The sequence below is a fragment of the Stegostoma tigrinum genome, chromosome 3 (genome assembly GCF_030684315.1).
Source record: "Stegostoma tigrinum isolate sSteTig4 chromosome 3, sSteTig4.hap1, whole genome shotgun sequence".
Taxonomy (NCBI): domain Eukaryota; kingdom Metazoa; phylum Chordata; class Chondrichthyes; order Orectolobiformes; family Stegostomatidae; genus Stegostoma; species Stegostoma tigrinum.
The window spans coordinates 5,467,485-5,486,289 of NC_081356.1; the positions used below are offsets into that span (position 1 = coordinate 5,467,485).

Consider the following 18,805-nt stretch of genomic DNA (forward strand, 5'->3'; position numbering starts at 1 on the left):
CCTTAAGTCCAGGTTTCACTCTTGTAAACCTATGTTGTAGTCTCTCCAAGGCCAACATATTCTTCCTCCCTTCTTAAATAATGAGGTTACATTTGCTACCTTCATGTTTCATTTTTCCACTATTTGCCTGTTCTCAGCAATAAATTCTCTTGTCCCTACCTTTAGTGGGCTCACCATTCTCTTTTTCTTTTCAGGTATCGAAAGCTTTTAAGTCAGTCTTTATGATCCTAGCTAGTTTACATTCATATCTTCCTTTCTGTTTCCCTATCTGCTTCTTGGTGTCCATTGAGTGGGTCCCAAATTGATCCCAAACCCCAGGCTTACAACTATATCTAGCATTCTTATAAGCCACTTCTTTTGCTTCCTTTCTGACCTCCTTTTCCTGTTTTGTCTATCTTCCTAAATGTAGTATATCCTTATATGGTGATTGCTTTGCTAACTCCACTGTTGTGGTCGGTGAAATTTGGAATAAGCACCCATCTCAAAGCATTTAAAACACTGTTTCAGGAAAACAACCTCAAATGTGCATATCCAGTTCTCTACATAATATTCCAGTTGTTATTTTTAGAGTGCAACTGAACGGGCTTGGTGTAGAGAGGCAAGTTTGAAAGTAATCTCATAGAGATTGTGTATCTAGAGTGATCCTCCGGCACCCTGAAAGGATCTGTGAATTTCTCCCGACCTTGGCTTTCCCTGTCAGCCTCATTGTCTCAGGCTTCCTTGGACATGCCTGCAGCTGATTGTGCTCATAGAGTTTACAGCACAGATTCAGCTCATTGAATCTGTGGCAGCCTATAACAACCATCTAATATTCAAATCCCATTTTCTAGCATGTGGCATACAGCCTTGTATGCATTGGCATCGCAAGTGCACATCTAAATACTTCTTAAATGTTATGTGGTCTCTGCCTCTTCCACCCGTACAGACAGCAAGTTGCAGATTCCTACCACCCTCAGGTGTCCCAGGCCATTTACTGTCCTGTGGACCAAAGGACCTGCATCAGAATATCCAGTTTGTATCTACAGCTGTACCTCCAAAGAAGCTCAGGATTCAAATTTGTGGGAGCCTTTTAACCAGGTAGGTGCAGGAGTCTATCATGTTACAAATTCCTTTTTGAAAAATAGTGAGGCGGATGGTTCCTCAGGAGCGTGCACCCAGAAGCATAGCCCTGGCCACCATGGAAGACTCAGCTGTGCAGGGGAAGCAGCAACAGATTGGAAAAGCAATAGTGATAGAGAATTCAAGATAACAAAGTGTGAGAGCTCTCTGATGAAGGGTCTAGGCCCGAAATGTCAGCTTTTGTGCTCCTGAGATGCTGCTTGGCCTGCTGTCTTCATCCAGCTCCACACTTTGTTATCTTGGATTCTCCAGCATCTGCAGTTCCCATTATCAGTGATAGAGAATTCCTTTGTCAGGGATAAGACAGGTATTGTTGCCTCTCTGCTACCATGTCATTGAAGAGCTGCAGGACATTTTTCTGGGAGAAGGAATGAGCCAGAAGGCATGATCAATGGCATTGGTAGTAAAAGGGATGAGGTCCTGAAAACAGAATTCAGGCAGTTAGGAAGGAAGTGAAAAGTGGATCTTGAGAATTGTTCCCTTAAGATCGCTGCCAGTGTGAGCATGAGACCAGGAGGATAGATCTTTTGGATGCAAATGTGGAAAAGTGATGTAGGAGGGACAGAATTCTAAGGAATTGGGATCAGGTGGGATCTGTACAAGCTGGTGCGACTTCTTGATGGGTTGGATGGTCTATTTCTATTCCTACCTGCAAACACAGAGTACAAACCAATACATTCCATGAATTGATACCCTTAGAAGTAAAATTTGAGACATGATTACTTGTTCATCTAATATAGAAACACAGAATGTCAAACCATAGAAAGGGCTGGGCAAGAAATTGCATTGGAATGATTCAGCAAAGATCTCCTTTGCACAAACAAATTCCAAATACCTGATAGCTCGACCAAGGAAGGTTTGAGGAATGTATTGTGTTGGAAATAATATCTTGTCTCACCAGCTGGTGGCTGAATACATTAAGGAAAGAGGCCGATGATTTGTTGTTGAAAGGAAACCTTATCTCTGCAATTCAGAATGAGCCATGTATAGTAGTTCCATCTGATCATGCATAATTATTATTAAAATACTTATCAATGCTTATCATCATGTTTTATTCAGTATGAGATTTTCCTCCCCTGTCCACTGGCTGCCATCCAGTTACAGCCCGTCTTTCTATTGTGGGGGGTCAGTTAGCTCAGTTGGCTGAACAGCTGGTTTGTTTGGCAGAATAATGCAGGGTTCAATTCTTGCGCTGTTGAAGGTTGTTGAGAAAGAATCCCCTCACCTGAGCAGTGTTGACCCTCAGGTTAAACCATCACCTGTCATTCATCTCTCATGAGAGAGCAGCCCTGTGGACTGGTAAGACAATGGCAACTTTTATTTATTCTTCCATGGTAATGGTGGGTAATAAATAAGCTTGGAATAGAAATGCGGAGTGTTTGAATTTTCATTTAAAAGCACATGCTAGGTCACTCATAGGCAGAGCAGAGTCAAGGTGCTGATTTGTCTGCTCCTGCTCCTCGGTCACATGTTCTTATGTAAGTGACTGGAGCAGGAGCAGGTCATGGATCCTGGGCTAACAGCTTCTCCTCCCTCTTGGAGGAATCCACAGACCAATTCCGCTGCCCTTAGGGCCTTTAATCTAGTGTGGACCAAGGATTGTTGCAGGAACCTACCCTGATTCAGTTCCACTTTTAGGAGTATGCCTAATCAGTTGACAGATATAAAGGCATTCTATACATTTTTGCACACTGTGGCACTAACCAATCTTTCAAACTGAAATCTGCAGCTTTTACATTGGAATATATGAATGTTAAGCCCCTTGCACATTGCTCCTCAGATGGCTGAAGAAGGCTCTGATGAAGTGTCATCTCAAATTGAAACGTTAGCTTGCTCTCTCTTCATGGATGCTGCCTGACCCGCTGTGATTTCCAGCACTTTTTGTTTTCAGTACTGTAGAAGGCTCCTTGCCTGTAATTTCAGGGAGTGAAGATTATGCTTCAGACTGTTCCCTGCTCTTAACACAACTCTCCCATTCCCCTGTCCTCCCAGCAATCCCTAACTGCTGTAAGGATCAAGAACTCGGTAGTGGCCACTCTCAGCAGTGAACATTGCTGATACAGTAGACAAACATTACAAAGATGATGTCGTGGATCCTAGAGTCAGGCAGGCCCAGGATATCAGGGTAGGGAGAGTTTAGAAAGCTCGGGAAGTGATAGTGCAGATAGCAAGATAGTGCATGCCTTTATAAGCCTGTTTTAAAAAATGATCTGCCATTTCAGCTGCATTTTGACACAGCGTGCTATTGGGATTAATTGAGCTTGATCCTTCATTATTTATTTACTTACCGTATTATGGTACTTAGGAGGAAGGTGATGAACTAGCTAACCTGCCTGTATTACATACAGAGACTAAAAAACTACGTGTCCTGAAGTCCGGTTAGACAAACAGGAGGCTGAAAGAACATAGCAAGACAGGCAGTATTTGGAGACAAGGAGCAGTCAGGACTGAAGAAGGGTAATACTCAAAATATTGACTGCTCCTTTCTTCCAGATGCTGCCTGGCTTGCTGTGTTCTTCCAGCCTCCTGTTTGTCTACTTTGGATTACATACCACAGTCTGAAGACATATCCAGTAGGGGCATGCAGTATCAGAGATAATGGGAACTGCAGATGCTGGAGATTCCAAGATAGTAAAATGTGAGGCTGGATGAACACAGCAGGCCAAGCAGCATCTCAGGAGCACAAGATGCTGCTTGGCCTGCTGTGTTCATCCAGCCTCACATTTTACTATCGGGGCATGCAGTATCCAGCTTCATAAAGGAGTAGGTTTGCCTGTCAGATGCACAGAGATTTTTATTGTTTTGTATCTTGCTAAGGATTTAGTCTGCTAAATTGTAAATCTGTTAGTCAATTACCACCAGCATTAGCAGAATCTGCTTTCTCTGATGTCGCAAATTAAAGAAAAAACGTTGTCCACTAACATAAATAATAATACAGGCTTACTAGAACCAGTGGGGCATTTCAAATGCAGCAAGGGCTTTGCCTTCATTGTATTCCTGAGTAATGTGGATTATGCATCCAGAACTAAGGAATTGCATCTTACATTGAAAGTAAATTTAAGCTTTGAAAGAAGGACTGTACTTGTACAATAAAAACAGAATGAATATTCCTGTTGATCACAATCCATTGCTTCTATCCTCTTGAATTTACTCACCTTTTTTCTCGCCTGCTGTTCTTTTGTGGAATGTGCCTTCACGTGCTTTCTGAGAGAGCTTGGGTCAGTGTACCGTTTAGTGCAACCTGGGATCTGACATGCGTAAGGTTTCTGAAACAGAGGGAGGAAAGAGGCATCAGCTTTCGTGCAGCGCAAGTTTGCTCAACATGAAGTGTTAAGTCAAAAACTCAGGTCAGCAACATTCTGCTGAACAGTCCACCAATCTGATCTCAGACTAACCACCATCACCTGGAGTCAGGCATACAGGAACTCAGGCATAAGTCAAAGATCACAGGGAAACACCCATTTTCCAAATGCAAATGTGAAACCTCATAGAGTTCTTAACCATTGAACAAAATGGCATGCATTCCCTAACAGAAAAATGTACTGTCAAGATTTGAATAAATTTTGTTCTCTTGTACCTTTTGCCATCTTTGTGAATTTATTTTATTTTTCAGTGAAAACTTGCAGCCGACTTCTGTAATTATTGTAATTATATACTTACAATTATTTCAGTCTCTGAGACTCTGCGGCATAGTCAGAAACGATTAGCAAGAGAAAGTATTTAGGGTTTCAGCTCAAGAAACAGCAGAAAGGTCCATGTAATAGTATCTGATCACTATGAGAGAAAATAAAATCTGCTAGGAAAGACAGAAAACAAAGGTAGAAATAAGAAATTAGTCCTGACACACACTGAGGTTTTAGAAGGTTTGTCAAGTTTTTCAAAGCAATTTAATTGAGCTCATTAGTCAGTACACTTGTCATCTGACATAGCAACAACTTAAATGGAGCCAACTCTCTTGGGGAAGCACTACTGATCAGTTATTACTTAAACAGCAGAGACTAACTTTATGAAATAGCACAATTACTGTTATTTAATTTATGGGGGAAGGTAGCTGGTCATAGAATCTTAACACAGAAGGAGGTGACTTGACCTACCTGCTTGTGCTGGCTCCTTGCCAGAACTATATCATTCATCTCACTTCAGTATCATCATAAATTCTTCATTTTTGAGTATATCATTAATTCCCTATTGAAGATCACAACTGAATCTATTTTTCCACTTCAGGCAGGATCTTCCACAATTGAATAATGTCTCTATTTAAAATGAAAATCTGTGGCTTCCCTCGCCCTCTTCCTGTATCTTCCACTCTTACTGGTTTCTTTTGCCATTGGCTTTAATCTGTAATCTGTACAGGGGATGTAGTGGCCTAGTGATACTATCGCTGGATTGTTAATCCAGGGAACTACGTAATGTCCTAGGGTCTTGGGTTCAAATCCCACTGTGACAGATGGTGGAATTTGAAATCAATAAATATCTGAAGTTAAGAGCCTCATGATGAAACCATCGCCAATTGTCAGGAAAAACCCGTCTCATTCATTAATGTCCTTTAGGGAAGGAAACTGCCAATTTACCTGGTCTGGTCTTATTGTGACTTCAGACCCACAGCAATGTGGTTGACTCTTAAATGTCCTCTGGGCAATTAGGAATGAGCAATAAATGCTGGCCTAGCCAGTGACACCCTCACCCTATCAATGAATAAAGAAAACTTCCTTTAGCTACCAAACCGCCTGAATCCAGAAATAATCTCTTCTTATTGACCCATTGACCTTTATCATTCTAAACACTTCTACCAAATCTACCCTTAAGTTATGTCATTTTAAGAAGAGCAATATCAGATTCTCAAATCTCTGTAAAACTGAAATTCGTCATGCTAGATTAATTCTGCTAAATCTTCTCTGTGTTCTCTCTGATGCTTTGGCGTATTTCCTAAAGTGTGAGGTTCAGAATATGTCCAAATGCGAGCAATTTTAAATAATTAGAGAAATGTTATTCTGTGTAGAGAGGCAAAAAAAAACTGTGCTTTGCTTGTTAGAACAATGTGACTTGGGGAGAATAATGTAACAGAGCTGTTTAAAAGTGCGGGTCAGAAGCAATAATTGCACAATCATCTCCAGTAGTTAGGAGATTTGCATCCAAGGGCCATTGATGCAAGATTAAGTGAGAGATTTAGAATAGAGGGCAAAGGGGGCAAAGAGAGTTGTGAAATTGTGGAATTGTCTTCCTCACTTAGTGGTTTTGACAGAACCTATAGAAATATTCAAGATTGGATTAGAGGGGTGAAGCAAGAGGGAACAGGATAGTTAAGTGTAATTAGAGCTAGGTGATCATATGGAGGGTAATTCTGAAGTAAACTGGTTTAGTTGAATAGCCAAATTCAATTTTGTAATCTCTGCTTCTCTATCATTAATGCTGCTTCAACCTAGTTGCAACAGAACCCCCTTATTGCTTTGTTGCACTTTGGAGCTTCCACATGTTGCTCACATATTTAGTCTGTCATTGACGCCAAGGGAAGATATCCCAATATTTTACACTGATCTGTACTGAACTTTACAACAGTAAGTGAGGTGTGGAAACTGTACAATGTCCAGCCAGATGGGCTATAACTATTTTTCAGGTTCCTGCACTCATTATGATTATTGGAAGCAAAATAACTGAACATTAATGTTTGAGATGAGAACTTGTGCTGCAACTTGAGCAGCCAATCTCATTAGTTGATGTTAGGAAATATGGGAAGTTCATAAATTTTGTAATGAGTAAAGAACTGGACTTGGACAATCCCGGTCTATCTTCACTTTTCTGCATCTTGGAACAGTTCAACCTCAAAGGCAGCTCCTATCCTCTAGACTGCACTCTGTTACACTTTAGATTATTGTTTAGAAATTACTGTTACTCACATAAGTGAATACAGGTCTGGGACTCCTCATAAAACTATGTTGATACAGGCACTTCTACTCCTTTCAAGTGAGTGCTCATTGCTTGCTGATACTTCATCTTGAGCCAGTTTCTTGGCATGTTTCGCTGTTGGTGGTTTGCCACTAGCTTGTCCCCTCAGGAGCAGGAAGAAGATGCCATTCCTATATATATCTCAGCCAGAAAAGGAAACCATTGGCACTATTCTGAAGCACACTCTCATCATTGAACTAACTATGTTAACCAGTCTCCTAAAACCCGCAGGAACACACATTTTAAAATACCAATGCGAGTCTTATATTCTTAACTAAGTTCTTGGAATCATATCCCTTTTCAAGCAAGGGCTGAATGGAGTGAGGGATAAAATTCTATTAATGTATTCATCTCACATAAAAAGCCAATATTTAAACAAGCTTGGATATTTTAATTGAGAACATTTGAACTCTCATAATGACAGATGAAAATAATTAACTGATACCAATTATTTATAGCAGCAAATAGTTATATAGTCAATGTACTGTGAGTTTCACAGTCTTAAAATTATATCCCAAGCAATGTCTAATACAATATTAAATAACAAGAAAGCCTTTTTACATGATATAGAATATTTTATTTCTTAGTTAATAAGTGAGAAGAACCAACTTAAATGCAACATCTTCACAAAATATTTCATGTGTCAGAATTGCAGCATTTTAAATACCAAATTATGATTATGAGATTAAAATTTAAATTGAGGCAACACTGAAAATATGATGAAAAGGTTACTGTATTCTAACATTTATTTATGATAAAGCTTGAAAGTTTTTATTTTTTAGCAATAGAGTGCCGATTTCTGAATTAAAGACTCTTACTGTATCTAGATGTGTTCTCTGGTGCTTGGCGCGGTCGCTTGAGTTGCTAAAAGCTTTCTGACATCCTGGATGCTGACAAAGGTAAGGTTTCTCCCCTGTGTGACTTCGTAGGTGAATCTTGAGATTTTCCAGTCTTGAAAAAGCTTTATTGCAGCCTTCAAACTACAGGAAAGGATTTGAGAAACTATTGTTAGAAATCAGGAAATGCTTAGGTTCTGCAAACTACAAACTTCCATTTCTGGAGATAGGTCACATCCAATCCATTAACTCCCTATCTTTTGTTTTCAGACAATGAATTACTTATTGTGCATTCCCAACATGTGGTGTTTTCTTTTCAATAACCAATTCATGTATAATTTCTCTGAATCTCTTCAAGGCTCCAAGTTCTACAATAATTGTACTTATTTCAATTTATATTTTTAAGCTGAATGTCTGAGTTGTACTGTTAAAACCAGCAAAACATTGACAGTGTTTCTGAATATATTGGTAACAAAGTGTTAAATTCTGTTTTATATTAAATCATCTGCACCTTGTAAATAAGAAATATTGATAGAAGCTTCGCTTCAAAAAGTGATTTCTCATGCTGTATACCACAAAGATAATCAATTGTATTCAAAGGGAACAGATAATAAATGACTAGATTTTGTTGGGGAAATAACTGCGTCTTCATAGGTGGATTATTATGATAATGATGACTAAGGTGAAAATTGTCCAGCAAAGGTTAAAGGATTAGGAGGTACATTTTTACGAACTTGTTAGATTTGAACATTGGTTGCTCATTACAACAGTTAACTCTATTGATTAATAGCAAAGGTAACCTTTTAACAACCTCAAAATGTTAATGAAATGCTAATGAAATGTTAATCAACGAATCATTGAGTTTGTGGATTCTTTCAGGTGTTTAATTCTTCTGAGAGATGTTATAAAAATCAAATTTGAAATCTCATTTTTTACTTTTCCTTTTTTCTTTCTTAATCCAATCTTTCCTTCTTTCTCTTTATTTGTCTTTCTGAACTTGATCTGACTGTATTCCAAACTGTTTCTGGCAGTATTCTTTATCTGAGATAATGGGAACTGCAGATGCTAGAGAATCCAAGATAACAAAGTGTGAAGCTGGATGAACACAGCAGGCCAAGCAGCATCTCAGGAGCATAAAGGCTGACGTTTCATCCATGAAGGGTCTAGGCCCGAAACATCAGCCTTTGTGCTCCTAAGATGCTGTTTGGCCAGCTGTGTTCATCCAGCTTCACACTTTGTTATCTACTATTCTTTATCTGTTTATTTTCTCACTTCTTCATAACATTAAATAAAGATGCAGACTGATGTTCTTATTGTACTTCAGAATCCACGATGATTTACAGGGTCATTATCACTAGTTGTAAACTGCTATACAAAAAAAACAGCAGTGGCATTTTGTTGCACTTTTGTCACAATAAACCATCCCAAGGCAAAAGCTGAATATTAAGATGAAATGCCTCACTGACAGGGCATGTTATGAAGTATTCCTACAAATCGGACACCATCATAGCAATTTTAAATTAAAACATTATTATTTTGATGAGAAAATGCCAAATGATTTAAGACATAGACAATGAGGGAGGCATTCATATAATGGACTTAATGGCCTGGATTCTTGAGTGTGAAGGGCCGACTTAGAAGTCGCGGACTTTCACAATGCAATGCTGAAGGGTTAGGGTGCAGGTTATCAGCCTGCACCACTCCCAATCTGACAGGGTCCATTATGGGGATAGGTATCACACAATTTCCATGGAGTCAGGCCAGATTGTCCCTGACTTGTAGTTCACAGATCTCAGGAATGATGAACCATGGTCTGGATTCAGAAACTTTATGTCCCCATCCACCTCCATCAGCCCTTTCAACACTCCGCGTCAACTCATGACCCCCCCCCCCCAACGCATTCCCTTGTCTTTGATGGGCCTCGCTATTCTTTAGGACAACTTGTATTTTTATTCATCCAGTATACACAATGCACTGAACTAATGAATCCTGTAATAGCAACAACATGTGTGAAATGTCCTGGAAGAAAACACCCATTTATTTGTATTTGGAAAATAAAACTGGTGTTTATCCAACACTATAAATGTCAATCAAATGGATGAATTAAACTGTACTAACAGAAGCTTTAAGTAGTTAGCACCTCTTAAGTTGCACTGTCAACCATGCTTGATGGGGTGTGAGTTGACATAGAGTTAGCGCAAAGCTGTGTGCCTTATGAGAGGGACACTAGTTGGAGTCATACCTAACACAAGGGAAGATGATTGGGTTTGTGGGAGGCTGATAGTTTCAGCCCCAGGATTTCACAGTGAGAGTTACTCAGGGCAATGTTCTCGGCTGATGCATCATTAACCTTCCCTCTTTCATAAGGTCTGAAACAGAGGTGGCTACACATGATTGCTTTACACAGTCACATTCATGATGCAATGCACCCACTTTTGCGCAAGAGCTGCACAACAGCTTGTTTTAATCAGAGGCCTGTAACATTCACATCACACAGGTGACAAGTAATGGCTATTTCCAATGAAGGAGAATCCAACCACTTTTTTTTTGACATTCAAGGGCATTAGTGTTACCAAATGCTCCAGCATCAGCTTTCTGGGAGTCACAATTGCTCAGAATATTAATTGGAGAAGCCCCATAAATACTTTGTGGTCACAAAAGGAAGTCTGAAGCTGGCTATTTTGCAGTGAGGAACTTGCTCCATGAGTCCCCAAATGCTTTTCTTTGTCTGCAAGAACATGTCAAGAATATTGATGAAAATCAACAGGTTTGGATGGGATACAGGTCCAGTGATGGCTTCTTCCCCATACAATGGGAACTAGGCAGCATCTCCTACATTTTAAATTCAAAATAGGTTTTGGACCACCCTCTTCCTTACTTCCCTATAATTTTAGCCTGCTGCTCTTTTTGAGCTGGAAGATCTCTGATTGGCTCTCCAGCATCAAGAATCAATGAAGCCCTCCTTATATGGTAACACATGAATAGGAGTAGGCCATTCAGCCCCTTGAGCCTGTTCCACCATTCAATGTGATCATGGCTGATCCATGGTCTAAATCCATAAACCTGCCTTTGGCCCATATCCCTTCATTGTCTTACTTAGCAAGCAATTTACCCACCTCAGATTGTGAAACTACTTCTTGCAATCAATTGGTTGCTCTGAGGAAATCACATTGTGTGACTGTTCTGCATATGGGGCTTCTGAGACTAATTGGATCTTGATGACAGAGTCCAGAGACCCAACAGGAAAATATTTTCCTGAACTTACTGAGGACTTAATGTGTGTGATCTTCAGAAATATCAGACCAGGGAGCTGTGTCCTTCGTGTTATCCATTGTTCAGCAAAGCTGCCTTGTAAGGCCCTGTTTGCCTTTGGACAATTATTATCAACACATTGATTTCATATCCATTCCATGTCACAACCCAATTTCTTCCCCAATATTATTGCAGAGCGAGGTGAGGAGATGCAGCAATCCTAACAAATTATCTTACAGAATGGTGGAGAATAAGTTTGTATTTAAATCCTTCATGTATTAAATTCCTGATCACTATTGTGCTTTCCTATGAGGAAAAAAACAGAAGGCAATTATTTCTTCACAGCAAACACTCACAAAGGGGTAATTTCTTGTGTTAAGACCATAAGAAATAGGAACAGGAGGAGGCTGATTTGCCATTCAATAGGATCATGGCTAGTCCAATGATAAACAAATATGATTGGCTGTTTTGACTATTTGGTCTTTCAACTATAAGTATTACCTGGAAATAAGGGGAAAGGAAGAAGAAAAATCTTCATTTGTGCAATATAATCTTGGTGTAATATGATTATTGCACGATGGATAAACAGAGTGTAAATCTTTAGCAGACATATTTAAAGAGGGGCATTTTATGACCTTGTTACTTTAAGTGCAAGGAATGGCAAAGTTGAAAGAAAAGATTTCCAATTCACTTGTGATATCAATATGTCCCAAACATATTTCATGGCCAATGAAATGCTTCTGAAGGAAGTCACTACTATAAGAGCAGGAAACACAGCCATCAAATAAATGTATCAAGTCAACCTTTTCCAGAGCTGAATAAGATTCACACTGGATTTGAAATGCGAATATCACTCCCCGCTTCACAAATACTGCCAAACATGCAGAATTTCTCCAGCATGTTATTTCTAATTTCAGATTTTCCAGCATCAGCAGTATTTTGTTTTCATTAGAGTAACAACATGGGTCACAGAATGATTCATCTAATGTTAATGTAACAATGAGGAGATAATGGATATCAGTGATGTTGGTTGAGAGGTAACTGTTGCTCAGACTATTGGGATAACTCTTCCCTTTCTCCATACAATGTAATAAAAAGTTGTGTGCCCACTGGAGAGGCCGCATGTGCTTTGGTTTAACATCTTTACTGGAAAACAGCAAATCCAATTGTTCAATGCTTCCTCAGTATTATACAGGAGTGGCTACCTAGGCCGTGTGGTAAAGCCTTTCGAACGGGTTTGAAATCTTCAAACTGAAAAGGTGAGAGTGCTACTGCTGTAACTGTAAAGTAAAACCATTGCAAAAAAATTCAACCTCAACAACTTTCAAGTTCTATTTCCTGATTAAACACTTCTGACCCATAAGTTATGATATTTTTGGGGTAATCAATTTTCAATCTTCATTGACAATCCATTGCATTAGGTTAAAAAAAGGTGGTTACCAATGTGGAGTGAGATTTATTTCACATGTACGACCAACAATCGCATGTGATCCCAATTCAATATGATATTTTGCCGCCTTTGCTTTATGTGCGTACACCGTCTAAAGGCAAGCAGCATTGATATTCTTCAGATCAGGTTTCAGCACTGTCTCTGATGTCCGTGAAACTGAAAACATGAAGGATTATGTGTCAAGTAGACCTATTCTATACCATTTGACTTCAATTAGAAGCAGAGAGTACAAAGTCAGCCAATTCTATCAGTCAAAGTCTCACACAGCCCTGTTATTAGACAGAGGTCAATGGGAGATGCTGTCTATATAAGTTGACAGGCAACTTTATACCCAAGACTGTATTAAACTGTCTGACAACTTAATTACATACATGAACAAACTGGGAAAAATGAAGAGTTTTGCAATCCTACATTAGGCTAACACTTGCAAAACTATGGAAGTAAGTCACAGCTTCAAAGAAAACCTCAGTTTCATATTTTCCCTCCACCAGCCTTGAAGGTTGTAAGTTAGTTTGTAATTTATTATTCTTTTCATCACTATAGTTAAAGGCCTGCCACAATTTAATCATTCAGTCAACAACGCATTTGTAATGGTATTACCAAGCTGTCTGTGGTGGACACAAGTTCAAAGGAGAAATCTGTCATTTATATGTGTAGGCTCTACATCAGCTATCCTGGTGAATATAAGACCAGAAATTCCAGGCTTGATACAACCTGACTTTTATTCTATGAACAGGCTATGTTGCATGTTGCAGCATTATAAATATGTTATTACCACAGATTTCAAGAAAGCAGATCCTGGAACTAAAGGAGCTTGAATGACTTCATTTTTTTTCCTTTTGCCCTTTAGGATTATTTCAATTAATAAAGTATTATATGAATCAAGTATTAACTTGGTTATGACTCTTTAAAAAGTTTGCATTTGTAAGGGGTTTTACACAATCACTGAATACTTCAAGAAGTTTTGCAGTTAAGAAATTGCTTAAGGGTGCAGCCACTGTTGTAATGTAGGAAATGATCAACAAATTTATGTTCAGAAAATTCCCACAAAGTGCCACGTTGACCATTGTCAGTGGGGAACATAGGCCACAAATTGTGATAGCTGGAGGTGCAATATTAGATTGCTCCAATGCCAAGACATAGAAGGTTATGGACTAAGTGCTTGAAATGGGATTAGAATATTGAGGTGGTTGTATTGATCAGCATGAACATGATGGGCCGAAAGGCCTTTTTCTGTGCTGTGGATCTGGAGGACTCTTTGACCTTTGAGACTGAACAAAAAGCCAACTTGAGAATAAAAAGGAGAGATTCAATTGCCCCAACAATGGTCACACTTTCACCTGCATCCACCATGGGAAGATTTGTTGATCATGTAAGAGGATAAGCATAAACCATTGGGTTTACAACCAGTGAGTACAACTTTTCAAAACTCCACATCTATGAAGAACTGCCAAAAGAGATAATCGGATCAAAGTTTTCAGCACACAGATCACATGAACAATTTGACACATGGTTACATCATCATCCCATTAAAAAAATTTCTTTTAATTTTCTCAGTTTGCACAAAAGACGAAACGCGATAGCACAAGAAAGAAAACTTTGAGGAGATTGCTATTATTCATCTATGGAAAGTTATAATGCAGAGGTAATAATGGTAAATTTCACTCTTAAATGATAGGCTGTGAAAATTAAATTATTTTCATTTTGAGATTGACAAGTCAGATTGCAGGAGATGATACAACATTTGCAATCACATTTACAAAGTACTACAATGACAATGGTGGGACAGTTCATGCAATACCCTATTGTCTGCTATATTCATCCTTAAAATTAGGACAACATTAAAACATATTCTCTACTTTGGTAAATTTTAACAAACCTTAGGCAGCAAGCTAGTTCTTTGAGAATCCCATCACAACACGTGATAGATTTGAGATCAATAAAGTCTGGAATTAAAATCTTATGTTGACTGTGTAAAACTGTCAACTTTCATAAAACTCCCAACTGGTTCACTCATGCTTTTCAGGGCAGGAAACTGCCTTCCTTATCTGGCCAGAACTATATGTGAGTCCAGATGCGCAGCTATTTAGTTGACTTATTTGTGTTTTGAAATTGCCTATCAAGCCATTCAGTTGCATCAACTACAACAATGTCTCAATGAAAAAGGAATGAAACCTGACAGACCAGCTGGAATTGAATCAGACATCAGTAATGACAATGGCCAACTCAGCAAGGGTACAGAGTGAACACTGGCCAGGGGAGTTCAATTTCCATCACCAAAAGTGGCTTGACATCATAAGACCATAAGGCATAGGAGTGGAAATAAGGCCATTCGGCCCATCAAATCCACTCCGCCATTTAAATCATGGCTGATGAGCATTTCAACTCCACTTCCCTGCACTCTCCCCGTAGCCCTTGTGCAAAGCATCCAGGGCAAAGCAGCATACTTGATTAGCTCAATATTGAAAGGCATTCCCTCCTTCCACCACTGACACTCAGAAGTGTGAATATGCACCATCTTAAGGTGCACTGTAGAAATTCACCAAGGTTCCTTAGACAATGCCTTCAAACGCCTCAACCATCTCCAACAAGAAGGAAAAAGGCAACAGATGCTTGGGAACACCACCACCTGTAATTTTCCCTCCCAGCCACTTACCATCCTTCCATATTGCCATTCCTTTAGTATCGTTGGGTCAAAATCCATGAATTCACTTCCTAAGGGCATTGTGGATTATCCTACAGTAGTCGGACTGCAGCGGTTTGGGAAGGCAGCTCTCCACCATCTTCTCAAGGGCAACTAGGGACAGACACTAAATACTGGCCCAGCCAGTGATGCCCAGATTCCACAAAGGAAAGTTAAAACAAGAACTTACTCTTTTAACTTAATTTCTAATATGGACATGAGAAATAAGCAATTAATTTCCAACTGGAAATAAGAAGGCAATTCTGTTAAAGCAACCATTTGTTCTCCAAAGTATTTCCCAATCTTTTGTATCAACAGAACCCTTGAATTAATATAATGAGCCTGTGAAATTTTGAGATCTTGATTTCTCTCCCTGTTTCAGCTAAATAACTGAAATAATGGAAAGAAAATTTCATACAATTAGACTAAATTTTGTGCATTGTTATCCAAAGGTGCAATTTTGGTATGAAATATGACAACATTAATCACATTGTAATGACACTGAAGTCATCACAAAACAGAATTGAATCATAAATATCCCAATTTTGCACTCTTGCAGAATTTGTATACCCTCTTGCAATCTGCAGACTTTAGACACTTTGCTTAAAATAAAAGGGATTTCCTGTTAATAACTTGTTCAGACGTAATGATCTAAAACAAAAAACAAGTGATGGCGGAACGAAAACACATAAGAAGTATCTTCCCTTTCCATGAAAAGACGGATTTGGACTTGCATGTTGGATTGTTAGCCTGATTACAGAGAACAAACATAGTTTTAATTTTTTTTTAACTGATTCACCAAAACCAGAAGTTTTCTTAATCAACAATACGTATCCCAACAGAATAGTTTTATTTGTTCAGTAATATTTTGTTAAGATTTTATTTGTGTTGTGGTTAAAAAACTAAATTACATGCTGAAGGTTTCATTCTATCCCAAAGCTGGTTTGTGCTACTTGCATTTATGCAATTGCACACAAATTCAAACCATACAGGACCCCATAAAATGTAATTTCCTGACTGCTTTCATTTCCTGTTTTCCTGGCTCTCTCTTAATGAGTCTCAAATAAAAGGATTATACCTATTTACATTACATGAATTGTGCTTGGAATATAAAGTGGAGACATTCTGAGCCCTTTAACAAGCTGAACATTTGATGCCAAATCAACTTACAGCGAAATGCATCAGAAATTGTTTCAATCTATGTCTACTTGATTTTTCTTTTCTCTTCACAATTCCAGTCTGCTTCACTGCTGATCACAATGACATTAAAATTTAGCCTGGTTTTCATAAAGATAGGCTAGTTTGATCTTTCCATATATCTGCTGTATGTCATCTGTAAGTGTTAACTTTTTTTTGTTGGCAGCCTTCATTTAAAGCCATTTATCTATATTAACCCTGTTGAATTAAACAAGTGTACAGATTGGACAGAGTTCTGTGAATATGAGTATTTGAACATTTCAATTACTTGTAAATTAACTTTGAAATGCTAACACAGTAGATTCTTGTTATGTCACATGCAGTACGAGAGACAACTAAATAGACAACGGGTCAAATTCCTATCTCTCTGCATCTATGTGGATGAAAGGTTACAGCCAGACAGGTCAGATATACACCCATGTACTGTATAACAAGTGAAAAAAACTGCAGTTGCTGTAAATCAGGAACAAAAACAGAAGTTGCTGGAAAAGCTCAGTGGGTCTGGCAGCATCCGCGGAGAGAAATCAGAATTAACGTTTCGGGGCCAGTGACCCTTCCTCAGAATCAGTCTAAGGAAGGGCCACTGGACCTGAAACGTTAACTCTGATTTCTCACCACAGATGCAGCCAGACCTGCTGAGCTTTTCCAGCAATTTCTGTTCTTGAGCCAGATACTATGTTTGGGAAGAAAAATCTGCATCAGCTAAGATGGGCACGCATACAGCATGATTTACTATTATACCTTTATTATGGAGAGAAAATCTTTAAGCTTTGCAATAATTCCACAAATTTATATCAATTTTTGTTTTATACAGACAGAAAAGACTGCTGATGCTGGGAGCTAGAATCAATAAATGTGGAGCTGGAAAAGCTCAGCAGGTCAGATAGTATCCGAGGAGTAGGAAAGTCAATGTTTCAGGTCAGAATCCTTCTTCTTATAGCTTGTTATCTACCTAGGCTTAAATATCTCTTAAATTTTAAATGATTATTTAATATTAAACACATTGGGCATAATTTTAATCTCATCCATCCAGTTGGATCATGTGGAATGCGCATTTTACAACCAATTTGACATTAATCCCCTTTGATTTAAATAGAGAGTAAAATAGACAGGGTTTCAAATCAGAATTCACCTTGATCCTGTCTGTTTGCTACTAGGTTTGAATTACTTCTCAATGGGGTGGGTTTTGCAGGGTAGAAAGGGGAGTGAGGACAGGTAGATTTCCTCAAATCAATTTCCTAAATATCAGCATCTTGTTGATATGAAATCCAGCTGCTCTGTAGTGATATCATGGCAGGAAGGGAACTAACATTAATCAACAAAAGCAGACAGTTTTTGAGAAACTCAGAAATACCAATGTCCACACCCCTAGGTCACATTTGGGTGGTCTACTCCCAACACAGCCAGTCCATTTTCAACCCTTTCCATTTCTTGTTATCACCTCACCAGACATTTACCTCTCACTCTCAGTTTATCATTAGCAATCCCTTTGTTTGTCTATACTTTTTCAGTCTATCTGAGCACCATTTCCATGTACGCTATTCATTCCCCACCACCAGAGTAAATAATAAAGTGTGAAGCAGGATGAACACAGCAGGCCAAGCAGCTTTTGTGCTCCTGAGATGCTGCTAGGCCTGCTGTATTCATCCAGCTTCACACTTTATTATCTTGGATTCTCCAGCATCTGCAGTTCCCATTATCTCTGATACAATCAGAGTAAATACCACAGTTTTCCACCTATTTTTAGTTCTGGACTCAAAACACTAACTCTGATTTTCTTTCATCAGACGCTGCCATATCTGTTGAGTTTCTCTGTAAATTTCTATTTTTGTTTCAAATTTCCAGCATCTGCAGTATTTTGTTCCCTAAAATTTGTTAAAACTGGGGCATCTGAACTCCAGGAAGAGCTCCCACCAAGTAGCTCCATATCTCCACAGTACAGAAGAGAGTCATCCCATCGCTGGTCCCAAAGGTGAAGTAACTGCAGATATTTCTGGGATTTTGAGTAGGCTATGGCTATGAGACCAAAGCAAGGGAAGGCAGAGAGTGGGGGATTGTATTGAACAGGCCAAGAGAAGGTGTAAAGGATGGTACCATCCTTGAGGAAGTTCCTCCAAAAAGAGATTGCCAAAAATTGTGTAGAAAGATGATGTTTGCAATTAAATCAGAAACTTTTTATGCACAGATCAGATTTGATGAACATGAGCATTCACAGGGCAGTCAAATGTTACACCAAATAAAATACTACAGAAGTTTCAATTGTATTTTGGACAAACAGGAATGGGAAATCAAGCACAGCATGTTGACAAGTGCATTAAAATTATT

General features: G+C 38.8%; 1 protein-coding gene across 4 annotated transcripts in view; it reads right to left on the minus strand.

The window, feature by feature from the left end:
• The window catches only part of glis3 (GLIS family zinc finger 3), a 551,634-nt gene that overhangs the window by 180,414 nt on the left and 352,415 nt on the right, over nucleotides 1-18,805 (minus strand). For all 4 annotated transcript variants that reach the window (XM_059642762.1, XM_048528094.2, XM_048528092.2 and 1 more), the window contains exons 5-6: nucleotides 7,881-8,042; nucleotides 4,275-4,385 (exon numbers count right to left, since the gene is read on the minus strand). In XM_059642762.1, the coding sequence (XP_059498745.1) occupies nucleotides 4,275-4,385; nucleotides 7,881-8,042 (273 nt within the window). The remainder of the gene's footprint in view (nucleotides 1-4,274; nucleotides 4,386-7,880; nucleotides 8,043-18,805) is intronic.